The sequence below is a fragment of the Metopolophium dirhodum genome, chromosome 2 (assembly GCF_019925205.1).
Source record: "Metopolophium dirhodum isolate CAU chromosome 2, ASM1992520v1, whole genome shotgun sequence".
Lineage (NCBI taxonomy): Eukaryota > Metazoa > Arthropoda > Insecta > Hemiptera > Aphididae > Metopolophium > Metopolophium dirhodum.
In genome coordinates, this window is record NC_083561.1 from 19,934,969 (window position 1) to 19,947,284 (window position 12,316).

Consider the following 12,316-nt stretch of genomic DNA (forward strand, 5'->3'; position numbering starts at 1 on the left):
TAAAACCTGTATGGTTGTACCGTACTATCATTTTAGAATTATATTAATATTAACGATGGGTTCATTTAAATTTAAATTTAAGTATAAAGGGTGATTAATGCTTATATTGTATTGTTTAACATTTATAATGGAAAAAATATATTAATCGAACATTCAAAAATTATAAAAAAACTACTATACTTCTACATGTACCTAGTGAATATAATATCATATACATTATACATGTATATAAGATTTATATTTTAAAACATTATTATTACATAAATCAATTAAAATATCAATAAACAACAATCAAAGAATTAGATACAAACGGGTAAACGGAAATCAAAACAAATTTTGCGATTACGATTTTGGTTGTTAACAACAGGTTTTCCATATTAACGGTTCTTCTAACCACTTTTATTATAAGTCTTAGGTTTTGGTTAACCACTCAACACTGTATAACAATACCTTTTAACATGGGTTCATAGATATTCTTCCACTATTACTAGAGGGAAGGTCGAATACAAATTCCAGAAATGATCATACAAATTCATACAAATGGCGTTTAATTGTTACGCGTAGGTAAAACTAGAATATTCCAAATAGGAGGGGCAGGGGAAATGGGAAAATTGGTTTTTCTATTATAACTCGGGAGGGGGGTCGCATACAAATTCCGAAAATGGTCATACAAATTCATACAAATAGCGTATAATTGTTTCGCGTAGGAAAAGTAGAAAATTCCGATGATGGGGGGCGGGGGACACGGGAAAATTGGTTTTTTCGATTATAACTCGGGAGGGGGGTCGCATACAAATTCCGAAAATGGTCATACAAATAGCGTTTAATTGTTTCGCGTAGGAAAAAGTAGAAAATTCCGATGATGGGGGGCGGGGGACACGGGAAAATTGGTTTTTTCGATTATAACTCGGGAGGGGGTCGCATACAAATTCCGAAATTGTCATACAAATTTATACAAATAGCGTTTAATTGTTTCGCGTAGGAAAAAGTAGAAAATTCCGATGATGGGGGGCGGGGGACACGGGAAAATTGGTTTTTCGATTATAACTCGGGAGGGGGTCGCATACAAATTCCGAAAATGGTCATACAAATTCATACAAATAGCGTTCTTGAATCTTGCAGTATAAAATGTATGAATACTTAATTATTTATATTAGGGGGGGCTGGAGACATGTGTCTCCAGCCCCCCTTCCATATTTCCGATATTGCTCGAATTCTGGTGTCGTACAAATTCCAAAAATGGTCATACAAATTCATACAAATGACGTACAAAATATTTGGATAGAAATTTTCGAGATTTTCTTTGGATGGGGGGTTGGGGACACGTACATAAATTTTGTTCCACGGACGACGGTCGAAAATAACAATACGAAGGCGATAAGACCGACAAAATTTTGTAAATCGTAATAAAAATAGAATTCGGGCACAATCCGATTGTGCCCGGCATTGCCGTATTAATTCGTGTCGATAAGTGGGGGAAATCTAGTACTGTTGATCGGGTCATCGGGGCACAACTTCGTTAGGCCCGCCGCCCAATGCGTATAATATATAGTAGACACGAATCGTATCCAGGAGCACCCGTATTTGATAAAACATTTTTTTCGATAATATTCGATAGTATACCAACTACCAAGTACCAACTCATATCATGATGGAAGAAATACCTATTCAATTTTAATTTTAATAATTTAATATAAATTTTTCTTCTTTCTTCTCAATTTTTTAGGTGGGGCACGTGCCCGTGTGCCCTATAGCACAAGCCGCCACTGTATATTATATAATATATAATATATTATACCAAGGTAAGTAAGATTTTATTATAGATTGAATCTTAATGTTATTTTAAAAAAAATTAAGGAAGTATATATGTAATTAAATCAGAAACTGGTATTTAAAATGTATGCACATATCATACGTTGTATGTAAATCCATCCCTTCTACAACATTTTAATGTGTTGTATTTGTAATATTGTAATATAATAGAATTAAATGTCTATTGACAAAATATATAAGAAGGATTCGTCAGCGAATAAACGTCATTAGTTATTTTTGTTGAGTTCAGTTATTGAGTGCAATTTAGATAGAGTAATGAAATAAATAGTAGTGAAATACTATAGTGAATATGAGTATTAATATACAATATAGCATAATAATAATTTAATTTTATAATATTAATATAATTACTGTAGAGAGATAGTTTTCGTTTTTAATTTAGATTAAAAGTTTAAAATTAAGACTAAATATATGCTGACGCAGACAGGGTATACTATTATTGTGTTAAATGATTTTATAAAATAACCATCGTTTAATTCCAGTCAGTGGATTTCAATTTTAAAATGATAATGAATGAAATAATCATTTACCTAAGTGTTGTTATTATTGTGGTGTTTTGGTGTTACTTCAAATGGAACAACAGGCATTTTGAAAAATTGGCAGCTAGAATGCCGGGACCTCCATCGTACCCGATCATTGGAACAGGATATAAATTTATTGGATCACAAGAACGTAATGAACATAATTTATTCCTAAAAATAAATTAAATTTACTACATACTATGTATACTTTTTGATATTCTTCAGGGATCATAAGTCAAATAATTAGTTTGGTCAACGAATATAAACTAGATCCAATTAAAATATGGTTAGGACCATATTTTGGAGTTGTCATTGACAAACCGGAAGACCTAAAAGTAATTAATTTTGTAAAACAATAAATATAATATATTGGTCTAATCATTAGACTCTAATGTCATCTAAATTAAACAGTTAGATAAACAATAAGTTAAGCAGTTGATGGTCACCGAGTTTAATATATTCATATTGTCATTTTATATAAGTTAAAAAAAATTGAAGATTTATTTTTTAACTGATATAATTATATAATTTTAATAGTATATTAGAAAGAAAAGATTTTGAATTAATAAGAATTAAAAATACTTCTCTTTAGAATAATGATTAGTACGAATAGGTACTAAAGAATATAAAATTAGTTTGTTTACTTTTTGAAGAACATCTCCATTGCTAAATATTATTAAATTTTAAAAAAAATGGCTATCTTTATTATAATTGCTTGTATTTTTTAGATTGTCTTAAATAGTTCAAAGGCTCTTCAAAAAGGTCGAATGTATGAATTTTTTAAGAATTATGCGGGTGAAGGTTTGTTTACTGCACCAGGTAATTTGTGTACAAAAGTTTTAACGAAATTTATCCGTACAAAATATAAATAAAATCATTTTTAGTAAATACAAATATATTATATGTATTATAATTATATTACAATTCAAAATAATTCAAAATGATTACAGTGGACAAATGGCGGATACATCGTCGAATGATCAATCCCGCTTTTAATGCCAAACTTTTGGAACAGTTTTTCCCTGTGTTTAACGAAAAAAACCAAATTCTTATCAAGAATGTTATGAAAGAATCAAATAAAACACAAGCGTTCGATCTCTGGCAATATATTGCACCGACTGCTCTTGATACTATTTGTCGTAAGTATAATTCATTAATACCTACTGTCCACAACGATTTTAGATATTTATGTATAGTTACTAATGGATATTTTATCTATAGAAACTACTATGGGTTACAATCTTGACAGTCAATCAAACAATAAAGAATGTGAATTCGGCGAAGCAATTGTAATGTAATACTTAATAAAAAGTCCTCAGGACATTTTAATATATTGTATGATAACCATTAATAACCATTCAATACGATTTCTTATGTAATTTGATAAAAACAAATGATTTTACTCCATTATACTCTTTATAGGTCATTCTGAATATTTAAATTGCCCCTTTCATTTGGTAGGTACCTCAAACGCATAACTATTAACCACGTTAATTTGTTTATACAGAGGAACAGATTTAGACGCGATGAGAATTTACAAACCATGGTTATACCCGGAAATCTTGTTTTCAATGTATTTAAAACTGACTGGACAGCAAAGAATCTTCGAAACAGTGAAACAATTTCCATTACAAGTGTGTAGTGTGTACCTATTTTAGACTTAAGGATTTCAATGACTTTGGTCGTTGATCGTTATGCATTGTTATGCCTGTTGTGTATAACGTTAAAACCCATTACGATGAAATGATAATTATACGTTTATTTTTTAGACTTTTATGCATGTGCTTATAGGTTACGGGAAAAGTAGAAAATTTGTTATTGAAAAAAGTGCAATAAGGTAATTAAGTATATTGTATAATATTGTGAACAAACCCATGAAAAAAAACCAAAATAGAAAAAAACAACTAGAAAGTTAAGTTAATTTTGAACTTAATAACTCTCTAGGTAATTCCCAGTCTTGTCAACATGTGTACTTTATTTATTCTCCATTCAACATATTACCTAATCTATGTTGAATTTCGTTATAATAGTGAGATATGATTGATTACGTTTTACACTTTTACTCTACCACAATTTATTGATTTCGCATGCTTTGTATTTACAATAATTTCATCACATTTAATTGTTGAAACAAATTGTACAGTACATTTTTTTTTTCAGTAATTATATAAATTATTATAATGTTTATAAAATACCCTCTTTTGGTCGGTCATTATTAATCAACACATTTCATTATTATTCACTCAAAAAATATAACACAAATACAAACGATAGCACGGGTACTAGCAAAGATAAGTCATAACTATAAAAGTAGTATGATATATATGTAAGTTTCATAGTTAATTATAAATCTCCTGAAATCAGACTGATAAACGCAATAAAACTAGTGGACGGTTTAATTGACAATACACTATACTAGGTTAGGTAAGGTTACTAAGGTACTAGGTGCTTGGTTGGTTTAAGCAATCATTTATCGTATATATATTGTTGTAGCAATTCATTTTGTATTCTTTGTCCGGAGATAAAACTATGTATAAGATTGAGAACAATACCTGGATAATTTTGATTTTTACTAATTGTAAAGGTCATAGAGAATTGTGCACATTTCCCGGAGTTTCTTACACTGGCTTATTTTCATAATATTATATATTATAGGTACAATGTGCTTGCATATAACTTATTGTTACCTCTACATATACGAGTATTTTACATTTATAGCTAATCAAGGAAAAGAAATATGAATTTGACCAGAAAAAAAAATCAATTAATAAAAAAGACATAACCGACAATGACGATGGTGAGTTATTTTAGACTATATGCCTATACAATTTTAAACCACCATTGTTTAATATATATATACACCAAAGACACTTCGTTATAACTTCGTGTAAAAAAAGCTAAGTTAAAAAATAAATAAATTTAGTAATAATTAAATCTTTAAAAGACATGATATAATATGGAAACTAAGTAAAATGCCATTTTATAATATTACAAATACCTATGATGACAAATAAGATGAATTCTAATGTTAAATTGTTAAATACTTATTCAACATATTGTTTATACATTATTAATTACGAAAAATACTATAGTGGTTACTTAATTGTATTTATTTAAGTATACTTTTACGTCCTGCCAAATAGTTATAAACAATATGTTGACTAAGTATTTAGCATTACAATTGATCCTATTTGTCATCATAGGTATTTGTAATATTATAAAATGGCATTTTACTTAGTTTAAATATTATATCATATTATATCATTTCTTCTAAAGATTTAATCATTACTAAATTTTTTTTTAACTTAGCTTTTTTTTAAAAGCGGAGTTATAACGAAGTGTTTTTGGTGTGATATCAGCTATTTTTTATGAAATAAGTCGCGATGTTATTTGACTGTATATAATAATAATAATAATAATACATAATAATAATCCATATAGCATGCATTGTTGGCCTCCTGTTATATCTTTTTTCTAAAACTATAATGTAAACATTTTTTCCACCACGAGGCCAGCGTTCCATAATTATAGACATATCGTTACATCTAGCCCATATTTTATTATTATGTTTAATAATTGATGTGTAATGACTGTAATGGGCTTGAGACTTGAGTCATAGATGGACCATGATGGCAAATCATAGAATTAAGAACATATGATTTTCCATCGACCTTAATTGTTGCCACGGGCAAAGAATTAATCACCTGATTGTTTTATTTTCTTATTAAAACTGTTACAAGCTTTCAGCTTAATAATATAATACCGTCGCGAATTCAGTAAACAATCACAGAGACCGCGTTGTCGCAATCTATAATCGTCGTACGTCGTCGTCGTAGTAGTACGTCGTCGCCGCCATCGTGATGAGAGTAGTGGGAGTGATAAGTGGTTGGTCCGGGGGGGACGGGACATTTACGATATTTTCGTTCCGTACGCAAAATCTCTCCGGTCTTAAAAGTACTTGAACATTTTTGCTTATAACTTATAAACTATCTAACCAATCTGCTAGCGAGTTCCTCTTTCCCCATCTGCAAAATATTTCTGATCGATTGATACCTTATACGACTTTATATGTTCAGCCGTTTGCCCTGTAGAGCTTGGCAAAGAATTGACATAAATTAGGACGGTTTTTCAATGGTAAAACTCTAGCTCCTGTTATTATACGTTAGTGGCTACTCCGCAATTTTTTTTACTTAGCTTCGTGCCACTACCGTCGCGCTGGATTTACCAGCACAACACTATAACCAATAATACAAATAATAATATCAAGTTCTAAACAAAATGCGTTACCTATTATTTAGAAAACCAATCAAAACGGTTTTTGGACATATTGTTCGAACTGAAACATGATGGTGGTAAACTTTCAGATTCCGATATTAGGGATGAGGTTGTAACGATGATGGCTGGGGTAAATATCTGTTAATTACCATATCTTGTATATTCTTGATATGAAAAATGTTTTGAATTAAATATATAATTATTAAAATTACAGGGTTTTGAAACCAGCGCTATCACAGTATGTTTTTGTCTTTTGATGATAGCCATACATCAAGATATCCAAGTAAATAATATATTATATTATAATACCTAGCATATGAGAAAAATACTAAATATTTTTGAAGTTACTTGTGATACTTTTAAACATTAAATGTTTAAAATGTATACCTATGTTAAATACGTAAAACCTATGTATTTGAAAGATGGATTCAAATATTGAATTTTTATTTAAATACAAATTAAATCAATGTAGGTACCTACCTAATGATTTTGTTGATGCATTTGATTTATATTCAGGATAAAGTATACAATGAAATTTACGATATATTTGGCGAAAGTGACCAAACGATAACTATTGATGACACTACCAAACTCGTGTACTTAGAACAAGTGATAAAAGAAACCCTTCGATTATATCCAACAGGACCATTGTTACTCAGAGAAATTCAAGAAGATCTTAAAATATGTGAGTGAATCGTAAAATTTACTACCAATTACCACTACTGGTGTATATTGATGTTAAATTGTTTGTGCTTTAGTTTCAAGTGATTACGTACTGCCAAAAGGAACGACGTGTGTTATAGCTTTATTAGCCACACATTTAAGTCCTGATTTATACTCAAATCCTTGGTCTTTTAATCCTGAAAACTTCAGCCCTGAAAATGTCGCTAAACGTCATAAATATAGCTTCATTCCTTTTAGTGGTGGTCCTAGAGGTTGCATAGGTAAAGTTATATTTTGTGAAATCTAATATAAGACTGCAATATATATATATATTGTAATACTATTGTATTTCAATTCAAACGATAGGATCTAAATATGCCATGTTGTCGATGAAAGCCGTTGTGTCAACATTCTTGCGACATTTTAGCGTACACACAGATGTCAAATTAACAGATATTAAGTTAACATTAGGTTTATTGATGAGAAGTGTTCACGGTTATCCTGTTACGATTCGACCAAGAGACAGAAGACCAACATACAAGTGGAACCAGAATCAGCAAGGATAATGTGCAATTGATTGATATGATTAGTTTATTTGAAATACTTTTGAGTTAGATATCAGTTATAATATTAGTGTACATGTTTTTTATTAAATACAACAATACAAACAACAGTGAATAAAGGAGAATAAGTAATTTTAATTTTTAAGCTTAAATTGTGTATTAAATATTTAAAATAACTTAACTTAATGCTCAATTAAAAACATTGTTTAACTTAATTTATAACATTTAAAAAAAACTTGAATGCATTTTATTTTTTTTTTTATTTTTTATTTTTTATTTTTCAATGTTTTATATATGCAGGTAATAGTTTACTGTTGGTTGATATTTATACATAATAAGTTGACATTTTTAAACTGTGTAGTACATTAATTGTTTAATCTTGGATAGTTAAAATATTTTTTCAATTTCTTGTGATTTATGATCCAATAATGTTTTGAGATTAAGTCAGTAATATTTGTTTGTGTTTTGATTTCATACCACCATAATAAAGTTTTATCGATATTTTATGTTTATTTATCATATTTTTCAATGCAATTGTTCGTGTCTTGTGATAGTAAATAAATGATAATTAAGTATGGACTATGTATTCAGTATTAATTATTTTAATGTTTATTTAGCTATAATACTAGGTTACTTTTTTTTTGTAGAATCTGTAATGTCTAATGGGTTACAATACAATGTTAACTCTCATAATTCGAGAATGCTATAGTTTATAGGTAATTAATTATAAAACAAAATTCTTAAATTTGTGGTGTATAATAAAAGAGCCGATTATTATTTTCAAAGTTCATGAACAGGGATTTAATTTTACACACCATTTCCATTATATAAACTTTTGTAAATTTAACATAAATCTATTCAACAGCTGGATTTAAGTTATGTCAACCTTAATGTTTTTGTATCTGGGGACGACGTCAAACATTTGGGAACAATTTCCCGTGGATTCCGGGCATAAGTGTCAAATACTGCGTAGTACGTGGGGGCACTCATCTTTAAATATAAGATACCAAGTTAAGTACGATTTTAATATAGATAGAATCGTAATGTAATTTCAAAAAAATTTAATGTATCCAGTATAAATGTGATTAAATCAAGAACTGGTATTTTACATGTAAGCACGCATCATATATTGTGTCTATCCCTACTACAAAGTTATAATATAATATTGTAATATAATAGGAATAAATGTATATAGACAAAATATATAAAAAGGGTAAGTCAGCGAATAAAAACCATTAGTTATTTTTGTTGCATTAAGTCATTGAGTACAATTTAGGTAAAGTAATGAAATCAATAATTATAGTAGCGAAAAACTATACTGAATATAAGTACCTATTATATTATTTTAATAAACAATATAATTTACTAAAAAGTTCAATGTAATTGTATAATATTAATTTAATCACTGTAAAGAGATATTTTTCGTTTTTAATTTAGATTAAAGGTTTGTAATATTAAGAGGACACTACACAGCTATCGAACCATCTGTTGTCTTCGTTTTACAAGTGCGTAACATAACAAATTTACGCTCAGGAGAACGCGTTTAGCTTCGTTAGTTTAAAAATTAGTGTGAATCGATCTATTATGACACTTGATAGTAAGTACATTATCCGTGTTTGTGTGTGATTTTTTTAGTAAGTTATGCGTGTATAATATAGCGTAAATTAAAAATGCTCATAACTCACTTAAAAATTGAATTTTCGTAAAAAACCCATACAAAACATATAAACACAAGTAATGTTCTTACCATCAAGTTTCGATTAACTTTAATTTTTAAACTGAGTTAAACGTGATCTGCTGAGCGTACATTTTCTATGTTATGCACTTGTGTGACGGAAACACCAAATATCTATTTTTTAGCGTCCTCTTAAGACTATATATATTGACGCTGACGATTTAATATTATTGTGTTAAATGATTTTATAATAGAAATACCGTTTAATACTGCCAATCAGTGGATTTAAATATAAAACTATAATGATTGAAATTATTGCATACATATTTGGTGTTGTTCTTGTGTGGTGTTACTACAAATGGCGAAACAGGCACTTTGAAAAATTATTGGCTGTTAGTGTGCCGGGGCCTCCAGCGTACCCGATCATAGGAACAGTATATAAATTTATTGGATCATCAGAACGTAATGAAGATAATATATTCCTAAAAACAAATTAAATTTACTACACATGTATATTTTTTGATATTCTTCAGAGATCATGAGTAAAATAATTGGTTTTGCCAAAGAATATGATCTATTACCATTTAGAATATGGTTAGGACCATATTTTGCGGTTATCATCTCTAAACCAGAAGACTTACAAGTTATTACTTTTTCAAAACAATAAATATAATTTATTGGTCTAATGTAATTTACATCAAACAGTTAACTAACACGGAGCTTAATATATTCATATAATATTTTTATATTACATATAAAATACAATTTTTTGAAAATTTATTTTTTCACTGTTATAATTATACAAATTCAATAATATATTCGAAATAAAAATTCATCTTATAAATACTCCTTCTATAGTATAACGATGTGTAAGTATCTAAAGAAAAATATAAAATCAATTTGTTAACTTTTTGATAACATCTCCACTTCTAAATATTAATAATTTAATATCACATAGCTTATTTATATTATATCAATTATATATGATATTTATTATCAATGTTTACATATTATCATATATTTTAGATCGTCTTTAATAGTTCAGAGGCGCATCATAAGGGCATATTTAAGAAATGTATAGAAAAAACTCAAAAAAGTCAGAATATTTTTAAAATGTTATTCTGAATCTATAAAAAATGATAAAACAAATATTTACTAAAAATTTCAATTAGCTACGTTTATGAATTTTTAAATTATAACAAAATAAGAAAATCGTTCAACGAGTATTTATGAATTCACTGAATTTTTAATTTCCAACTATTCAAACGTTCATAAAACTGTATTGTGGATTTACGCTCAATTTTTTTTTTGTTTTAACTATCAAAACGTATGAGGAACCTTATCTTAAATTTTCCAGTTTCTTGACGATGTGTAAGTATCTATTAAGTATCTATGTGTAATTAGTTTGTTTACATTTCTAAAAATGATCAACTTAAAAAAATAGGCAATTCTTATTATTATCATATAATTTTTTTAGATTGTCTTAAATAGTTCAAAGGCGCTTCACAAAGGCCATATGTACGAATTTTTCAGGAATGCGATGGGTAAAGGTTTACTTACTGCACCAGGTAAGTTATATAGAATAAAATAAATTTATTTGTACAACATATAAAATGAAATCATTCTAGTGGATACAATGAGATTCTTAAGAATTTAATATTACAGTACAAATTTTTTTAATACGATTACAGTTGAATAATGGCGGAAAAATCGTCGCTTGATCACTCTCGTTTTTAATGCTAAACTTTTGGAACAGTTTTTTCCCGTGTTGAACGAAAAAAACAAAATTCTCATCAGGATTGTTACGAAGGAATTAAACAAAACGCAAATGTTCGATCTCTGGCACTATATGCACCAGCTGCTCTTGATACAATTTGTCGTAAGTATAAAACTCATTGTCTATCTAAATCTTTAATGATTTGAGATAATTTTCTATATTAAGTTACTAACTGATAATTTTATATCTAGAAACGACTATGGGTTACAATCTTGACACTCAATCAAACAATAAAGAGTGTGAATTTGGAGAGGCAATTGTACAGTTAAACAAAACAATGATTTTTATAAGTTCAGATAGTTTCTTTTTCTTACTTAATATTTAACTTGAAATTAAACATGTCAATTTATTTTTATAGAGCATTAGATTTAGACGCGATGCGAAAGTATTATAAATAGACCTTTACTGATCCATCATGTAAATAGAACCATAACAGCAAAACAACCACCTGACCAATTTCTTCGTCAGGCACCAAAACGAACGACGTGGACCGTTCAAAACCGGCAACTCTTGGAGCATCGCCAGCTAAATTTGGACGCACGGGACAGAACCATACACTCAATTCTACAGAAATAATAGACAGAAGAACAGGAAAATACATTAAATAATCATCTACATAATAATCATATAGTATGATCGAACGCGGCTGTTGCGGAATTTTAATATTTATATTTTTTAACGCGGTCAAAATGCACTGTGTATCCCTATCCTAAGGCTAACCTATTTTTTGTAGAAGGTATATGTATACCATCTACAATTCATATATTAATATATATATGTATTAACTATTGTAATTTAATATTTGTACTAAAATAAATAACACAATATTAGATACACATAATTACAAGGAGTTTGGTATAGGCAATTTGTTAGACATTTTAAAAATACAAACGTAATTAATAAAAAGTATTTAAAAGTATTCTGAAAGTAATTAACCCATTGTCTCACAGTATTACCGCAACTCACATTTGATTATTGTGTAATGGTGAAATTTTGTTTTAATAGTGCC

The 12,316-nt window shown here is 28.5% G+C and overlaps 1 protein-coding gene and 1 pseudogene across 1 annotated transcript; both read left to right on the forward strand.

Annotated features, from left to right (window-relative positions):
* The first annotated feature begins 2,038 nt into the window (after window positions 1-2,038).
* LOC132937880 (cytochrome P450 4C1-like) lies at window positions 2,039-8,434 on the forward strand. The gene is made up of 12 exons (XM_061004465.1): window positions 2,039-2,505; window positions 2,580-2,689; window positions 3,083-3,173; window positions 3,305-3,493; window positions 3,576-3,648; window positions 3,862-3,988; window positions 5,073-5,151; window positions 6,653-6,759; window positions 6,844-6,912; window positions 7,146-7,314; window positions 7,388-7,573; window positions 7,659-8,434. The coding sequence occupies exons 1-12, from the start codon at window positions 2,337-2,339 to the stop codon at window positions 7,856-7,858; spliced, it is 1,569 nt and encodes a 522-aa protein (XP_060860448.1). The 5' UTR covers window positions 2,039-2,336; the 3' UTR covers window positions 7,859-8,434.
* Window positions 8,435-9,832: 1,398 nt separating this feature from the next.
* LOC132938797 (cytochrome P450 4V2-like) lies at window positions 9,833-11,705 on the forward strand (annotated as a pseudogene).
* Window positions 11,706-12,316: the final 611 nt, after the last annotated feature.